The following is a 19,201-nucleotide window of genomic DNA, read 5'->3' on the forward strand; positions in this document are numbered from 1 at the left end:
CTAATTAAAAATCTGTATTTGCTTGTATTTTTGATTTAACAGAACTCTTAAAATACAACATATCAAACTGACAAACATTTGTTTTATGAAGACAACAAATTGCTCTAATTTTTGTCTATGATTTTTATCATTTTAGACCAAAATGTGTCGGAAGAAAACCGACAGCTTCATCCACATCTGTATATTCTAGCTAGTTTAGCTGTAAGTTTAGTTAAAAGGTTCAGTACTGTGTTTAACCTACAAGTTCAACAACCAAAGTGCACCTCCTCGCATCCTAATGTAGCAGCATAAGGATAATTTTTCTGTGATATAAGTAACATGAGATCTGAGTTCAGGCATTATGTGTTTAACTTCATATGCATGCAGTCTTGTACTTATGCACAAAGGTTAATTGTGGTAAAAACCAAGCAATATCTTAATTAAAAGATTGAAGTATGCGCACATTTCAGGAAAGTCTGGCGTCCAGCTGAGAGAGTCCACAGTCAGTGGGCTCTCGCTCTTCTTTTCCTCCGTCTCTCCCTTTTCCTCCAGGTGCCCACGAGACAAATCCAGGCTGCTGTAAACCTGACAACCACAGACAGTCAATCATTCACATTAGTGCACACAGGCTAGAAGGCAAAATTCTGTTCAATGAAAGGATGTTTCGAAATATGAAGATACGCTGATAAATGTAGTTCTGCGTGATGGTCGAATTGTGGATCTATATACGATGTGCAAAAACACTGAGCTGCGTGCATTAATCCACACGTTCATCGTGTCTTACAAGTAAGGAGTTTCTGTTCAGCTGTATAGAACAGTGCTTCAGTTTACGCTTCCTTTGAGACACGCTGTAATGCTTTGTTTGGATGCTAGAGGGGAGCATACTGCAATGCAGCACAACAATGACTCCCAGCTTGCATGACTGTATTGCGATCTACATTGCTGGGAAAAAAGAAGAAAAAAAAAATATAGAGAGGAAAATTTGCATGTGGAAAATATATGCAAAGCCCAAATCTGTAGAGGTAAAAGGAGAGTGAGGGGAAACAATGTTTTCTAGACACAAATTTCCATATGAAATACCTATCGCTCATTCTTTGTTTCCCGCGAGACAAGGATTGGGACAGTTGAGGGCTTCGACTCATTTACATGACTAAAATCTTTGGCGGTAATGATGAGCCAAGCATGTTCGTCTTGAGAGTGAAGAAAAATAAAATTAAAAAAATAAAGAAATAAAATGAGATTGAGGACACACCTTAGAGAATCTATGAGAACACGAGGAGAACTGCCGCAGCTCCACGTTGAAGTCTTCATCGTTTGTATCCTCTTCCTCGGTCTCCAGGGGCGGGTATCTCTCAGAGCGAGCTGGGAATGATAAAATGTTTTTTATCGCATTCAGTTATTACAGGTATAACGAGGGCCATAAGATGATTTAAGCAGGAGGAAACTGATTCTAATCTGATGGACTGTAGATACTCCTAAATGAAACTATAACAATATAGTTTTAGCAGTCATAAATGATATTTGTTATTCTAAAATAACAAAAAATGTGCTAATCACACAAAATAAAAAAATAATATTATGGATTTGCACCTTTTTTCTAACCAATTTGTTTTGCAGGATAATTTTAGTATTGGAATTCCAACTCCCACAGTGCTTTGGGCAGTGGGAACTAACACCATCACATTGTTCACATTTTCATTATTTCATTTAGTGCAGGAAACGGTTCTTCTAGAACACTAGACATCTTACATGTTCTGCTAAGAGATTTAAGATTAGCACAAGTACCTGGTCTATACGTCTTCAGGGTGGATTTTGAAAGAAGCTTCCAAATGAACCAGGAACAAGAAAACCACTTGTGTCTCCCTTTGCTTTGAGGTAATTACAAGCAGAATTGCTGTGAATCATCTGTGGGCTACAACTTCAACTCCTTTTGTTTTAACCAGTATTTGATTTCTTCTTCGGCAAAGTGGCACCAAAGCTTTAATCCTCACATGGATACACTCATACCTAATATTGCATTACTTTGACATTTAAGGAAACTTAAATGCGATTCTGAAGCATGAGCTCACGTGTTGGATAACTCACTGTCAAAGTAACTTGTGTCGTCTTCAGACTCCAGCTGAGGAATAAACTCTGCCTTCTGTCGCAGAAGGCCGTTCCAGTCCAGGTTGTGGAAGAACTGATGCTGCTTCACTTCAGCGGCTCCACCTTGAAGATGGTAAAAATACAGATGAGAAACAAGAACACACAGCAGTTCAGTTAGACACAGGTTGTCAAAAAAAACACTTTCACCATGTCTCCATTGTCCCTAGTGGCTGTGGGCTAAACTGATGTCATGACCATAAATTATGCAGAACCATTTTCCGCCTGTGACCTTTTGTGGAAACGGGATGGGGAGCTGCTTTGCGAATAGTACCCTAGTGAGGGGTGGGGGGATGGTGGTCCAGATGAAACCAGCTGTCCCCAGACAGAACTGGCTTGATGCATCTCATCGATTTAAAGTCTCAGGTCATGGCCACTTTTACAGTCCACACATTTATACGCTCATCATGCATGAAACAAGATTCACAGACTGGAAAGGAAATAATTGCAATTGATCAAAGTGAAAAGGTGGCCGGGCCACAGGATAAATTGCTCTGCTGTTCGATGAACTCAATTCCTTCCCTCGATGGCTTGGAATAATGAGTGCTGCTGAGGTGGCACTAACGGTCACATCAGAATTTATTGTGGCCTGCTGTGGCCGTCTAGTCCTAAACGAGCGACTGGCTACTCCACAGTTCGTGATCGTACCTGTCCCCATCCTGTCCAGAGGATTCTGTCTGAGCAGCAAAGTGATGAGCTCCTGAGCGTCAGCAGGTGGGGCATCGTCTCCCATAGGCCAGTTGATCTCATCTGAAAACACAAGCAAACAGACGGAATCAAAAAATTTAATAAATAAAAATACAGTTTTCACATTTCAGCAGCTCAAGTCAGTTGTAATTATATTTGTTACGTGGTGATGGAGGCGGAAAACATCAGATGAAATTTCTGAACATTATTCTAGGATGTACAAAAAAGAACATGAATCACCAACAAACAAATGAGGATAGTAATGTAAGAAGCTGTTTTATTGCCCATTTGCAGACTTAAAGGTCAATATCCCTACGAGGAATTCTCAAAATTAGCTTTTAGCAGCTAGCAACATGGTGGGAGCCCTGGATTTTTATAAAACCGTAAATATGCACAGAAAACAAACGCTTTAATCTATGACACATCGCACTGTTCCTGTGTGTTTTTTTGGCATTTAATGTGCATCATTTATCAGGCTCTGTGAACAAGTGTGTATGGATCTGGCGAGAGGGCAGACGGATTACTCTGGATGGAAAATTCATCACATTTCTTTAGAATATTTCAGGTGTGGAGAGCCTCTATGTCCTGTGTGGCTGATTTTTAAATCATAAAGTCCTAATGAGCTTCTGAAGCTACAAAACATAGCTGGAACATATGATTTTTCCACCACAAAACCAAAATGGCAACAGGAAATTTTGTCTCGCTTGCTCTAAACGGTATTAAAAAAAAGAAAAGGTATGTTATGATGGTATTGGCTGCAAAAAATTATAGATAGTAACCATAACTTAAAACCTTTTCTTTTTTGAGTGGCAACATCATTTCTTGTTGCCATCTTTGTGGAAAAGAAATTCTCATACTTGGGACCTGGCTAAAATCATATTTTTCCTGGACTGAAGACATAGAAGAGTCTAAGGGCTTTAGGAAATCCCTTCAGAATTGGGCTGAATGATGTCAAATGGCTCTATGGATTTTCCATCATAATCTACTTTTCAGGGGCATCTAAAGAGCCCGAACACTATGTAACACATGGGAGGCACAAAATGGAGCTAGCTTTGCATTGTGTGGATTAGCATCATCACAGCTGCACGTTCCCACCCAATGACAGCTGCGACAGGCTCCAGCCCCACGTGATAATGGGTGGATTCTACGGCCTGGCCCGATAACTACTTTCACTTAATCGTGAACCACTGAGGTTGATCTTTACAACGCTGTGTCCTGAAGTCAGACACAAAAAAACTCTAAGGTGTAAAGTATAAAGTGTAAATGTGAATGCGATAATTCACATGTGCTCTAGTGAAACATGTCACTAAAAAAAGCAATGAAAAGGGGATAAAGGCCTGTCTGTGCCGCGCTGATTGTCTGCTCTGTGCACCATTTGTACCCCATTTTAATCAAATTTGGGAGGGGGAACTATGAATATGTATGGCAGCCTGAGGCCACATGGCCTGAGCACACGTGTTCAGTCCTCTTTAATCAACAGTCACTCTCAAGAGGCTTGGTATAGTTTGATTGAGAGCATACAGAATCACTCCTGGCATGCCATTCATTTCCACTGCACAGATCGAGGCCGTTATTCAACGGCTCCTCACAGCACAATGCATCCGAGTCACACGGCTGACAAAATAAAAGCTCTCTATTCAAGATTCATCGGGAGACTACAGGACAATGACATATCATCATCAAAATATTAAAACTTCACGTGTGGTCTAAGGTCAAGCTAAAATCCATTTACTGCCATCTGTTTTGGTCCTCGCCCCGAGGGAAATCTCAGACTTTAATAAATTGAGAAATACGCAACTAATTCCATGTGTTCACTATGCAAATGTTGATATCTCAATGAGGTTTGGGAATTTCTCCTGATGTTCTCAACATCATCAACATCAAGAGAAATTCACAGGGAACATCTCACATGCCAGATGCTGCAAAACTTTGCTTCACCTGTAGCAGCTGAAAATATGATTAATAGTGTCTGTATTGGCTAAAACTGCCGTAAATAACTTTAGTCTATTTTTATCTTTAAATATAAACATCAGACCGCTCAGTGAAATGTCATCATTGTCACATGTCACGGCTGGGGAACAAACAAAACTTCGTTTTACTGTATTAAATTAGCAAAGACAGTACCGAACTACAGCTCACATCATCTGAGAGGAGAAAAAAAAAAGGTGACACTGACCGCTGATGACCTGTCCAAACAGCTCCTCCGGTGTGTCACCAAAAAAGGGCACACAGCCAACGAGGAACTCATAGAGGATGATGCCCATAGCCCACCAGTCCACCGGCTTCCCATAGCCTTGTCTCAGGATCACCTCTGGAGCAATATACTCCGGGGTTCCACACACCTACAAAAGGAATAAAACACGCAAAATTTGCTAAACACGAAGAGGTTTGTGGAGTGGTGTCACACAGTGTCAGCTACATATGTTAAATAATGTGTACCTGCTTATCCAAGAACTCCCTGGCATCTTTCTCTATGTGCCCTTCATACAGGTTAGTGGTCATGTTCATCAGCCCAACTTTGGACAACCCAAAATCAGTCAGCTTGATGTGCCCCATCGACGTAACCAGCAAACTGTGAGGAAGAGAAGGAAAGAAATACTTTAAATTACAATTACAGTATTTTATAGTGTTGGTAGTGTTTTTTTGTTTTTGTTTGGTTCTATCGACTCACTGTCCAGAAACAAGACTCTTTAAAGAGATGGTTCTTTTTGTGACTCCTTTTTTGACTTTGTCAAATGACCTAAGACAACTCAAATTAAGCTTCCAGAGAGTGATCACGACTAAAGCCTCCAGAGAATATTTTTCTGTTCATCATAACAGCACTTTTTCTTTTAGCAATTTGAAACAATTGCTAAAATTGTAATAAACAATTGCAATAAATACGGAAACATTGAACAGTTGGATGTGCGTTCAAAAGTTTAGAGAAAGTCAAATTAAGTTCACCTGTAAAGGTTGTAGTGAATTTTAAGTGCAGTTAAATATCCCTAACTTTTTGTGACTAGTTTAACCTGAAAGAACTTATCATATTTTATAAATCTTTAGTCAGTACTAAGTAACTATAGCTGTCAGTTAAATACAGTAGAGTAGAAAGTACATTATTTCCTCTGAAATATGGTGGAGCAGTACTATAAAGTAGCAAATAATGAAAAGACAAAAAAAATAAACAAATAAACTGAGGGGAACTGCAGAGTCCAGAGATAATCTTTGTGTATCCAGCATTAAAAGTTACCAGTGTTGATGGAAAAACATTCATTACAGTTGCTGTCAAATTTGTGAGGTCTCACTTGTCCGGTTTGAGATCCCTGTGGACGATGCCATAGTTGTGGAGATACTCCAGAGCCAGCACCGTCTCTGCAAAGTACATCCTTGCCATATCCACAGACAGAGGACCCATGTTCTTCAACAGAGTGGCACAGTCTCCTCCTGTGGAGAGAAATGTTACAGCGGTGGTTCAGATAACACGGGAGACACTGTTTGAAGTACAGCTTTCAGCCACAGCATTATGCGCTAAAACACTCAGCCCCTGACCTTCTACGTATTCCATGACCATGCACAGGTGCCGCCGTGTCTCAAAGGAGCAGTACATGGACACCACAAAGGGGTTCTCAGCAAAGGTGAGGATGTCTCTCTCCACAAAGGCCTGTTGTATCTGGTTCCTCAACATCAAGTTCTGCTTGTTGATCTTCTTCATGGCAAACCGCTGCTTAGTTTCCTTGTGCCGGACCAGATAAACAGCTCTAAGGAATAAAGAGTTTTCCAAGTCAGCTAAGGGAAGAACAGTTGTGCTTCGAGGAAAAAGCAGTTTGTCGTTAGATAGGTTTGGGGAGAAAAGGCAATAGAAAAAAGGTGATGACCCAAGACAGAAAAATAATCTAACTGAAATTCTAAAGGGATTTTATGTTTGTGCAAAGACAAACTCTCTGCTATCAGAGATTAGATTATCTCGTATAGAATGAGATGTCCTTACCCATAGGCACCGTTGCTGATGAGTTTTATCATCTCAAAGTCCAATTCACAGGGTTTTCTCCGTGACCGCAAGGCTACACTGAGGCTCTGAGACTGAGGGCGAGAAAAGAGACAATTACTGAAACAAATCAAAATGATAAAAATCTGTATTTTGCTGCTCCGCCTGAAGTAAAGATGCAGTAGATCAATACAATAATCAATTTGCAGAGTGCTTACGGAGTCATCTGTCTCTGGGGTTTCTGCTATCCCACTGTCACAGCTGGTCAGCTGAGCTATTTCTGCAGAGAAAAACCAAAAAGGTAAAAGTGGCCACGAGTCAGTAATTTATAAACAGATCAGTCTTTATTTGTGTAGATTTGTAGCTCCTCCTCCTTATATTGGTGTAGGGCAGCCTTAATGCATCACTCATCACTTAATCAATGACGAACCAATATTCTTCCTGACACCGACTGTATTTTTAGGCTCTTTTGTCACTAATTATCCTGCGTCCTTTAGCTATACTGCTGCCTGCAACCCATCCTCTGTCATTCAGTATAGAAAAACAAAAGATTGCATTAAAAACAAAAATACTGAATATTAAAAAGGTGTTATTTCAAACTTCCATTCATTTTAATTAATTTTTAATTCAACTTATACTTAATCAATATTTTAGGAATAAAAATAGTAATACAAATCTTACAGCTTGTACCTCCTCCATTACTCCAAAGTAACCCTAGGATTACTAATACTCCCATTTGGGAAACACTGGTTAGTGCACTTTCAAATGCAGGTGACTGACCAAAAGTTAGTAGTATAATCCAAATCCAAATATTCAAGGGCAATCTCACAGATATCTTTAACTTGCTTTGGGTATGGGAGTATATGCACACGCACTTTCCTCTTCATTCTCTATATGCACAAATCTCTCTGCTTCTAGGTGTAGTGACCCTTTAGAAGCAACAACTGGAGACTAATGCAGGTGAGATGGAAAAAAAAAATGAGAACAATAAAATATATGGTGGAATAAAATAATAAATGGCAGATTATAATCGTCATTTTCAAGAGTTAAAAAAAAAAAAACATTGGCTCTGAGGGGATATTTAACAAACAAAGGAAACATAAATGCTGAGACATCAGGACCTACACACAACATAAAAACAGCAGACATTCGCCTTTATTCACCTATTAGCTTTGAGGTGCTGACTCCATGATAATCTGAATTCAGAATAAATGAGGTGGAAATCAGATGTGGCAACGCAAACACACGTCCAAGGCTCATTTTGAAAGCCACCACTCCAGAACAAGCCCTCATTATAAACCACCTTGCATCTTGTACATGTTTCTGTGCAGCCACACCGAAAATCCATGTGTGGAATTTCACAGGAGGGTGTTTGTCTAGTCCCCTGAGAGTCTGTAAACACATTTCCACTGCTATTTAACATCTGTCCTTCCTAGTGGGTTTGCTCCGGGCACACAAAGCGCAGGGCAAACAAAACTCAGGAGACACTCGGGGGAAATAAACGGAGAGACTGGCTGATGAGCCAGCCTGTGTGGATCTGTACAAGGTCTGTGGGGAGGCCATTCCTTTCTAATTAGTCATAATGAATGTTGTTGGTTACTGAATCTGGAGAGACAGAGGGTCATTAGAAAAGACAGTCTGTTCACTACATGACATTAGTCAAGAGTATCTTTTGTTATTTAGTTGCCTCGGCAGCTCGGTCCTTTCTTTGCTTTACAGCCACACAAGTTACCATGTATTCAATTTTGTCACTTAAAGTCATAAGTCATAAGAATAATAGTGGAATTAGCAAGGTTTTCTCCATATTAACTATGATTATCAAGGCTTTTTCAATGAGTTCTAAGCAGGATTGTTTGTATTTCATCACTAATAATGATGCATGAGTCCTTCCAGTACCTTCCAGAGGATCTCTCGTGAGTCCCAGCTGGCTGATGATGTAACGAGGGATGTCTGTTTTGATGCCCTGGCCCTCTTTTGCATGTCCTTCTGCCGCCTCCAAAAGGTGGTAAAATTCCTCAGGGTCAAACTCCTGAAAACACAGCAAAACACTTTAGTATGAGCCAAAGGGCCATTTCACTAGTAGTAGTATTAGTAGGTTTTGCATCAGGACCTGATGTTTACTATGGATCACTTATCAAGTACAGAACAGTATCACAGTTTATGGTACTTTCAGTTCTCTGTGAGGTGAAGTGAGGTGAAGTGAGACTCATCTATTATTGGCAGGCTTGATCACCGGCTTTTTACAATGTTCCCCACATTAATAAACATATTAATCACATTTGTACTCTGCTTACTGTTTAAATACAAGAATTGTCCCTGTATTGTTATTATATCTATTGTTTCTCTCTTGGTGGTGCTTTAAAACCGCTAATAACCAATTTTTACTTTTTCTTTTGGGGGGTGGACACTAATAAGTGACAGTGAGGTTTGAGCATTTTAGAGCCAGTTTAATGACGTGAAACATACCAGACATTCAAGGAGTCGAGCAGGTCGGGCGATGATGATGAGCAGCTTCTTCACCAGTTCTCTGATGAAGTTTACCTCCTCGCTGTCTGACCTCTCTGTGGACTGCTCAGAAAACAAAACATCAGCCACATCATTTTATCATCCATAACCGCATATCCCGTTTAGGGACACAGGGAGCTGGAGCCTTTCCCAGCTGTCACTGGGCGAGAGACGGGGTAAACCCTGGACAGGTCTCCAGTCTTTCTCAGGCTCAACACAGATAGACACACACAGACAAACAACCACTCACATTTACATTCACACCTATGGGCAATTTAGAGTCACCAATTGACCTACATGCAAGTCTCTGAACTGTGGGAAACTGGGGTACCCAGAGGAAACCACCAGTAGAACATGCAAACTCCACACAGACAGGCTGTAGCCGGCCAGGGATTTGACACTGGATCCTTTTTTTTGGACCTGTTTAAGCCAGACAAGTAAACATTTGGCTTTGTGCCTCTTATGAAAGACCACTATACGAGAGTTCGGAGGATTGGATTTTCTGAAATAATCCCTCGTGATCTTTGGAAACACCCACTGCTGTTGTAAAGTATTATTATTTATCAATTTTTGAAACGGTCTTTTCCTGTATAAAATCATACACTCTGCATAAATCGGTAACTGCCGAATGTTCCTGCACTTATTCGCTAAGGTGAACATTTGATTGACAGGACTGTCACTGATAAAACTCACACCATCAAGGGTCCAACTAGTGTGGGACAAAACACAAAAAAATAGGCCGACCAACACAAATCATTGCCATGGTGTGAAACAGACCTCAATCGTGGAGCTTTTTCTTCATCCCGATGGGCAGAAGAGTTTAGGGAACATGGATATTAGTCAATAGACAAGCTTTTAGGTTTTCAAAGAGCAAATTAAGACTCTTAGTGAACTCATTTACACCATTTCCAAATTGTTTTCATGCAATTTTCTGTTAAGGGAAACGGACACAAACCGCCCTCGAAAAACCATTTATGATTTCTAAACATGCACGCACCTCCTGAACAAGCCTCTCCAGCTTGTCAGTGAGTTCGCAGAAGTAGCTGGAGGTGATGAGTCCTAGCCGGCTCTTTTCCAAACAGTCACGGGCCAGTTCAATTATCTGGTGGTGGGCAAAGCCGAGCACGCCATCTGCCAAAGGGAGCACGCTGTCTGAAGAGTTGCTGCGGATGATCTCCTGAATCTTTTCCTCCATCTGAGCTGTGGCCTGCAGCAAAAAGAGGAGGCGCGTGTTGGGTGATGCATATAGTAATTAATGCCCAGCCATCAGGTATAATGAGTGTATTGTGTGGCTTTACCTTGGGAAACCGCTCCTTGTAGACGTGGTTCATCATAATAATCTCGTGGTCGTAACATGATGGAGATCTTCCAGGGCTGAAAAACACATCAGACTAAAATCAGTCTAAATGGCACCGGCGGTACGTGTGGAGTTAACGTTCCGTCCGAACAGGTGAATTAATACCTGAGACTGCGTGAGCGGGGTCGCATGGCCGTCGCTCTGCGGCATTCGTCCCCGGAGATGCTCTCAGTGCAGAAGTGCTTAGAGAGGAAGTGCAGTTCATCAGGCGTGGGCTGGAAGGGCAGCTGGTGCAGCTTCTCCTGTGATGAACAGGATGACTGGAAATGATACAAATATACATACAACATGAAAAGAAAAAAAAAGAAAAGGCATTTTTTTTTTCTTTAATGCGGATATTCTTAAAAAAAAAACTAAATAAAAAAAAAGCTCTGAGACATTGCAGTGTTGTTTCTCACAGGTAACCCACAGTAACTGTAAAGGAATAGTTTACTTTTTGGAAATGTGAAGATTGTTCGATTGAAGCATTGATTCTCTCATGTGTGCGAGACAAACTTTATGAAGCTACAAACAGGTGACGCTCATCTAAGACTCCATTCGCATTACATCGCTTTTTATATGTGCTCCTAAATGTGATTTATCTCTGATCTCTGGCTCTGCAACCGCTAGCAGAACAATCGGATTCGATTCTGACCACATTGCCCGTTGTCCTCATTCAGTGTCGCCTTCTCACAGCCAGGTGGAAATAAACACGGAGGAGAGAAAGGACAGAGACGAGGGGTCAAATGAGAGACGAGGAAACTTAAAATGTGTTGGACATTTATGGAGAAGCTTCTTTACAATCCAAACTATCGTAACAGTAAGAGGAAAATGGGAAAATGCTAAATTTTACTGTCACACAAACACACACTTGTCACACTTGTATGCAAGTGGCTCACATTTTAGCTAAATCAATAAAAGGACATTTTTTTTATTTTTTGTATTAAAAACAATGAACTGTCACGTGTCGATAAAACACTGAAACGCATTTCATTTGCTCTAACCCTCTCCGCTGTTCACATAGGCCTTTAAGAGATCAGCCTGTCCATATATGTATTAAAAGAGTTTTCCTGAAGACAATAAAATGCTTAAATCTTTAGCTTTAATTGGTCACATTATGCGATTATCTTCCAAAATTGCATTTTTAGCTTCGTATAGTCGGACTTCATAAGGCTGATTTTAGTTTTATACATTTGAAGTAATACTTGCACAGCTGCAGAAGACTGGATTTTGTCTGAAGTGGAAAACTTACTTTTACAATTTTGTTATTATCTCAATTAGAAGCTTTAACCCATAAGATATACAAACACACAAAAACCTACTACAATTACCGTTTCTCACGTCACTTGACTCATTGCTGATTTGTTTTTGTTTTGTTTTTTCCCACAGAGAAACCAGAAAGTGCTTCCTTGGATAGATGGTGTGAATACCCGGAAACATACTAGACAAACACCACACAAAGGAAAGCAACAACACAGATAGGAATTTTCAACCCCAACGAGGAGAATTCCTGTAAACGTGGTAATGTGTGGGAGTGCGTGCCTCCTACAAAAGATCACATTCATGTATTTGAATACAATACGCAGCCGGAGGAAGTAGATATAATGAGAAAGGGCAAAACAAGAGAATGTGCTGGTGTGAGCTTCTCTGTGTGCATTTGTTGCTGTGCCTATCAGTTTTCTCTGGCATAAATCTTTATTACCTCATACACACAGGTGGAAGTCCATTTACTTCAAAAAGTAAAGCACTTTTATTTTATCGCAGTATTTCTATTCCCTTAATCACCTGTCAGCACATAAACCCGTAGTAAAGGTAGAGATGTCTTAAACTATATATATAAATAACTAGTTTTTTTTGGTCAGCAGCATCAAGACAAATGTGCTTTTTAAAGCCTTAAGTTTTAATGTTGTGCATCAACATTTACTTTTGTTAATGCTACTAATTAGGGTACATTTCTGAATAGAAGAGATACAATTAACTATGGATGGTTATGAAGTTGAATCAGGTTTTCAAAGTGGTTTTCACCTCTAATCTGTACATTAATTAAACATTGCAACGGCTTTAAATATTTTAAATCTCTGCAAAAAACCTTATCGACGAGACACATGTGTAGGAAGAAGGAGGAACAAGAAGGAACAACTTCTCTGTTATTTGGGTCCTACTTGTTCATTGTTTGAATGTTTTTATTATATTGTATTATCTGCATTAGCTCAATAGATCATATTTTGTATTACTTTTAAATTGACTCTTCTGTGCAAATAATGTTTTTGTATTGTATTCATGTAAAAACAGAAAATTTTAAACATGTTTACCTTTGATCAGCTGATCATTCCTACTTCTATAGTTAAAAGTAGCAAATATGTCAAATGTCTTTGTGCATGAATGTGTAATGCTTACAGAGACAGTGGAGCTGGGTGTGTTGGTTCCATATCCAGAGGAGGGAAGAGAGGCCAACGACCAGCGGCGACCATCAGTCCTGCCACACAACAGCAAACATAAAACATTTGATACAGAATCCGCATTCAAACTGTGCCAATAAAATGCAAATTTTCCATTCTTTACACTGCTAGTCACTGTGAGGAATTTGTCCTGGGTCAAAGACAAATTTGCAAAATTGTCTTTAGAAACACGTGAAATAACTTCTATGGTCCTTATGACCACAGGGTTATTGATGAGGGAATTGGTACAACGCATGAAAGCAGAAGTACTACAGCAACTGGATGCAGAACTGAAGCGAGGACGTACAACAAAGCTGTAGGGTTAAGGTGAAGGAGGGACGAATGAAGCACGGTATGAACTATAACATGTGCCTGTAAGAAATGTGGGGTTATGAAAGTGTGAGCCTGACATGAGGTTACCTGTCTGCTCTGTGGCAGTGACTGTGGATTGTAATAAAAAATATACAATTACATAATATAATGATGACAAATGGTAAAAATTGAATACCTCATCTTGCTTACACTATTAAACAGCTATAATGTACTTAATGTGTACAAATAAACATCCACGTTACCTTCGTGCAAAGGAGAAATGAGCAGAGGCACTAGGAGAGAAGTTTCTAGGACTGTCCTGTGGACTCGTTCCTGTAGAAAAAACAAACAGAGACTGACGAACTGCAACACACCGTCAGAGTCAACATCCCAAATACACATTACAAATGTCATGTTATCATTTCCACATGTAATTAATTATGAGTCATTAAACATTCAAATATTGTCTGTTCATTTTTACTTCCTTGCATTACTGCATGTTAAATCATTGACTGTACCAACGGTGGTTAAGGAGCTGCAAGTGACAGTATTAGAAAACCATATAGTGCTGAAAGCGACTGCTTTAATTCTATATCAATGCGCAGATCAAACGGCTTTCGGCTTGTTCCTTCAGGGGTCGCCACAGCGGAACATGTTCCGCACGTTGATTTGGCTTGTGTTTTTACGCCGGATGCCTTTCCTGCTGCAACCCTCCCATTTTTTAATGCCGTCCAGCTATGAGATAACGGACTGATGATGCTGATTGTAACTGCGGCTGTGCAAACACATATGTATTTTTGCATGATTCTTTGCACATCTAAGTTTTGCATGTGGTGCAAGGAACATGCATGTTTTATGAATATCTATTTATGTTTTAGTACCACATGTATGCTTATGTACAGTGCATCCAGAAAGTATTAACTTAACTTTTGTTATATTACAAATATGAATTAAATTCATTATTTCCCTCAAAGTTCTACAAACATTAGCCCAATAATGACAACGTGGAAAAAGTTTGTGTGAAATCTTACATTTATTTAAAAAAAAAAAAAAAAAAAAAAAAAAAAAAAAATCACGTGTATGTAAATATCTAAATACTTTGCTAAATACTTTGTTGAAGCCCCTTTAGCACCAATTACAGCCTCAGGTCTTTTTGAGTATGATGCTACAAGCTTGACACACCTCTTTTTGGGCTGTTTCTCACATTCTTCTTTGCAGTACCTCTCAAGCTCCGTCAGGTTGGACACAGCCATTTTCAGATCTCTCCAGAGACATTTAATTGGGTTCAACTCTGGGCTCTGGCTGGGCCACTCAAGGACATCCCGAGTTGTCCTGTCTGTTCCAAACTTCTTTTTGTTGGCCAGACTGCTTATTGAGACCTTATTCTGTACCCTGCCCCAGATCTGTGCCTCGATAAACTCCTGTCTCGGAGGTCTACAGACAATTTGTCATTGGACATGATTTGGCCCCCTGTCAGAGCAGTCCAAGGAATTCTTGGTTAACGTGCACCGTTAACCGTGGGACCAAATCATGTCCAATAAACTAAGTTTCCCACAGGTGGACTCCAATCAAGTTGTTGTAACATCTCGATGATGATCAGTGGAAACAGGATGCTGAGTGTCATGGCAAAGGCTATGAAAACTTGTGTACATGTGATTTTTTTATGTTTTTTTATTTATATAAATTTGCAAATATTTCAAACAAACTTTTTTCACATTGTCATTATGGAGTATAATATAATAGTAGAATTTTAAGGAAAATAATGAATTTAAAAATAATCAATTTTGGAATAAGGCTGTAAGATGAAATGTGGAAAAAGTGAATACTTTCTGGATGCATTGTATTTCTATTTGTTTTTAGCAATATACACTACTCACAAAAAGTTAGGGATATTTGACTTTCCGGCGAAGGTTATGGAAAATGTAAAACGTTCAAGCTACAGTGATATTTTATCATCAAAGCAGGGCATTTAAGTAGAATGATGTAATGGTAATTTCTGCATCGCAAACAATTGAAACAAAAGCTAAAAACGGTGGGTACACCGCAACAAAACAATTTCGATCGATTCCTGGATAAGACATCACCCACGAATCATGTTGTGATTTTTTGCGGTTAATCACCCTGTTAGAGAACAGCATGTTATGCAATAAATACGGAAACAATGATTTTGAACTTACTTCTGATGGTTCTAGTTTGAGTAGTACATGCACATAAATGACCTCCCTATCAAAATATCAATCTACTTTTAGATAAAGAAAAATGCTTCCATATGACATCACTTGAAGGATCCTTCAGTTCAGATTATGTTATCTTGTTGCTCACACTATGTAGTTTCTAATCATAGTCAACTTGCTTGTCAGTCACGGATTTCACATTGTTGTGGACACTTTCCAGATAGGCAGACAGGCAGATCAGCAGTAACAGTAAAGGGGCGAACCAGACCACTTTGTTTGTAAAAGCCTCCAAGCAACACGCAAAGATGTGACTGAATGTCAAATTTGATGCATGAGGGCAGCATACCGTGTAGTTTAATGCTCTTTTCTCGCTGATCGGAAATAACTGAACTTCTGCGAGATGGTGATTAGCTTTGCAAATAGGATAAAAAAAGCCTGACAGGTACATAACTTAGAAAATCCTCTCTGCTAAAAACAGTTCAAAAATGACACAATTTATGGTTTAAATATAACATCAGACCCAAAACCCATGGGACGGTTACTGGAAAGATGCAAGCGGAATCCAAAACGAGCAGGTCAGAGTGTTATTCTAGCCATGACAATCAGGAAAAGAATCAAGTTAGAACTGCTTAGTGATTAAAATAGAATTAGTTCAACATTTTCCCAGCCAGAAGAGCTCATAGAAAAGAGAAAAATGTGTTACTAGTTCAGAGTTCAATGAGGTAAGAATTTACCATGAAGAGATACTTTTCTTGAATCTATAAAGAGTGAGATAATCAAAAGAGTAAAGGATTTAATAAAGTATACAGGGTACTAATCCAGGAGGCTAAAGAAGCACTCAATCCATTTAAAGGAGGATTTTGGAATCAACCTCTTTGCTTTTTACTGGCAGCCAACGTAAAGACATGAGCACAGGCATTATGCGATTTCTCAGATCTTGTTAGGGCCCTGGTATCTACATTTTGGACCAAGCTAACCATTCTTTTACTGTAGCAGTAAAAGACCTGAGAAAAGCATGCTGCAGTAGTTAAGTCTGGGTTTTATTTATGGTTGGAAGTATATGACTTCCACCTAAAGAGAGAAGTATATTCACCATGTCCTCCAATGAACACGCAGGGGCTTTTCTCTTTGACTACTGTACATACTGTGTCAACTTGCTGACAACAGGAGAAATGCAACAATTAGCTGTTGTTTCCAAAACCCTCGTGTAAAATAAACCAACTCGTGCTTCGGCATGAATCACCCGTGTCTACGTCCTTCACTGTTAATTAACCTAAAGCTGAAAAACATCAAGATGGCCCTTTTTCTTCATGACAACAGTGAATATCAGCTATTTACCTGCACTACAATCCTAATCACAGCCAGTTACAGTAGATCACGTCCTCCTATGACTGCACCTGCATAAACAAAGACCGTCTACACTGGCTGTTGAGAACATTGTCTGTGCGAAATGTTTAAAAGATCATCCGAGATCAGGAACAAAGTTGTGAACTGCTGCAACACCGCGACAGACCAGGAATCCAAAGACATGCGACAAATCAGCGACACCACATACAGAGGTACACCACAAGTTTATGCAGGTGTACAACTGCTATGAATCAATGTGAAAGGACCTTTTCCTTACCTTTAGTACCAATATTTCTCCTGAGCCACAGTGTTACGTCATTCCAGAGCTGAACACATTTATTGGCAAGATCGCTGTGGCTTTCAGACTCGCAGTCCATCTTAAAGACGGGGCCCCTTTATGAGGTCTGAATCACAGACTAAACACTGTGTTGCTCCTCAGCTTTTGCTGATGGGTGCCAGGAAATAAAACGCCCTGCTGTAAATGAGGCCTCCCCTCCCTCGGCTCCCGTGCGTTTCCTCTCTGCAGGCCGACACTTCCTCGCCCAGCACAATCGCTGCCCCTCCATTTGCCATTGTGCTGTTTGATTCTCACCCAAACACTACGTGATCTCAGTAAAAGGAGGACAACAGAAAGGTGGCGGTAACCTTTAAGCGCTCTGCCATCTGTGACTCGGCACATCCTATGCTGTTAGGGTCAGCAACAGTATACGGTGTGTTTATTAATTTGATTGTTCGAAATAGGGTGATGATATTATTTTGGTTGCCATGTGGTTTAAAGCAGTGAAGACTGAAAAAAAGAGCACAATCATGTGGACATGAGCTATTTCATTCTCTCGTGTTGTTTTCCAAACTAGAATTGTTTCCCCTTTGTAATACACAATGGAGTGAATTCCTGTTAGAGAGCATTGTGATTTAATGGCTCCACCTCTGTGCAGCAGCGGGTATGTTTCTAACACTGTGCTGAGGAGACACACACTGTACAGTACGTAAACTCACCTGTAAGAGACGAGAGAGGAGAGTGAGGCCGGGGTAAACCTGAAGACTGACCGCTTCCTATCAGGCTCTTTCTGTTGCTCGTTCTGCAGCTGTAAAAACCACAGAGGCAAATATTAGACAGGGAAATGGAGAAGGCAATGACATCACACAATTTCTTAATGATGGCAGACTTATTAACCCACATGGAAAAATAATAAAAATAAGTCAGAATTCCCTGAATCTAGACTAGGGAAACGTAGAGACTTAGATTCAGGAACCATTATTCCAATATACCGTGGAATGAAAGCAGAGAATAATCATCATGCGACTGAAAACCCAGTTATGAAAGGTAACCACTAATGAAAACCACAGCCCATTTGAAAACCAGTGAATTTAAAACACTGATACATTACACTGAAACCCCTCCATCTAAATTTATGTGGATTCAACTCCTGCAGCTATTTTTCATATTAAAGCTGCAGTAACTTTTGAAACGTTGTGTTTTTGGTAGAAATATGCTCCACAACTTATTTTACTGTGGAGAGTTGCTGCTGAATCTTAATATAATGCACTCCAGAGAGAACCCACCACCCACTATGACCTAAATAACAAACAGAGCAGAATTATCACCTTTCTGACAGCTATACTTTAAAACAGAGAAATTATAACATTGTAAACGGTAGAATTGATGGCAGAGCTGTTGCATTGGATTGCATTCGATAGTACAGGTGTACCTAATAAAGTGGCAGGTGAGTGTATACAATAGTGAGCAAAAGAAAAGAAAAATCTAGATGACAAGATGTGAGCTTGAAATGAGTAAATAAATACATAAAAAGATTTCAGTTGAGGGAAGGGCAATATTGTGGATGTTTAAAGCCACTGTTGATGTTTTCTTTTAAAACTCATGAGACAAAAATAGCAGCTAACTGTCAACCCGTCCTCAAAGAGAGACGACTCTAGAACTACTGCGTCTTTATGCAATTAATCACACTTTTAACTTGAACTTTTTTCAAGTACAGGTCATAGATGTCAGGCTGGATCCACTTTAATGTAAGCAAACAAATGCCCTCAATATAATGCACATGACAGGACCCTGATACAGTAGTCAATCCTGCAGTCTACAGCAGATTTCCAGTGCACGCAGAGCCGTAAAAATAGAGCCAGAGCATCTCGATTCAGTCACCAAAAGCAGGTTGTGAGTGCAGCTTTTCTTTCTGTTGGTCAGAACTGTGACTCACAGGGACCCCCTTTAAATCAACATGTGACTCAAATGTATCCCAGTTTTTAACCTTGAGAGGAAAATTAAATATTGCAACGCTAAAGCAGCTTTGGTGTTCAAATT

General features: G+C 39.8%; 1 protein-coding gene across 15 annotated transcripts in view; it reads right to left on the reverse strand.

The window, feature by feature from the left end:
• mast4 (microtubule associated serine/threonine kinase family member 4) overlaps window positions 1-19,201 on the reverse strand; it is a 90,928-nt gene that overhangs the window by 10,350 nt on the left and 61,377 nt on the right. For 8 of the 15 annotated variants that reach the window (XM_067483370.1, XM_067483372.1, XM_067483367.1 and 5 more), the window contains 19 exons: window positions 17,881-17,969; window positions 13,627-13,696; window positions 13,472-13,492; window positions 13,011-13,089; window positions 10,740-10,894; window positions 10,576-10,651; window positions 10,275-10,484; window positions 9,239-9,340; window positions 8,669-8,801; window positions 6,991-7,052; window positions 6,776-6,867; window positions 6,337-6,545; window positions 6,093-6,231; window positions 5,248-5,380; window positions 4,985-5,150; window positions 2,770-2,871; window positions 2,065-2,187; window positions 1,232-1,341; window positions 443-564 (listed from right to left, as the gene is read on the reverse strand). In XM_067483370.1, the coding sequence (XP_067339471.1) occupies window positions 443-564; window positions 1,232-1,341; window positions 2,065-2,187; window positions 2,770-2,871; window positions 4,985-5,150; window positions 5,248-5,380; window positions 6,093-6,231; window positions 6,337-6,545; window positions 6,776-6,867; window positions 6,991-7,052; window positions 8,669-8,801; window positions 9,239-9,340; window positions 10,275-10,484; window positions 10,576-10,651; window positions 10,740-10,894; window positions 13,011-13,089; window positions 13,472-13,492; window positions 13,627-13,696; window positions 17,881-17,969 (2,193 nt within the window). Of the gene's footprint in view, window positions 1-442; window positions 565-1,231; window positions 1,342-2,064; window positions 2,188-2,769; window positions 2,872-4,984; window positions 5,151-5,247; window positions 5,381-6,092; window positions 6,232-6,336; window positions 6,546-6,775; window positions 6,868-6,990; window positions 7,053-8,668; window positions 8,802-9,238; window positions 9,341-10,274; window positions 10,485-10,575; window positions 10,652-10,739; window positions 10,895-13,010; window positions 13,090-13,471; window positions 13,493-13,626; window positions 13,697-17,161; window positions 17,277-17,880; window positions 17,970-19,201 lie in introns of those variants that run through there. The other 7 variants (XM_067483369.1, XM_067483377.1, XM_067483374.1 and 4 more) reach the window with 5 other exon arrangements.

Source organism: Channa argus, chromosome 18 (genome assembly GCF_033026475.1).
Source record: "Channa argus isolate prfri chromosome 18, Channa argus male v1.0, whole genome shotgun sequence".
Classification (NCBI taxonomy): domain Eukaryota; kingdom Metazoa; phylum Chordata; class Actinopteri; order Anabantiformes; family Channidae; genus Channa; species Channa argus.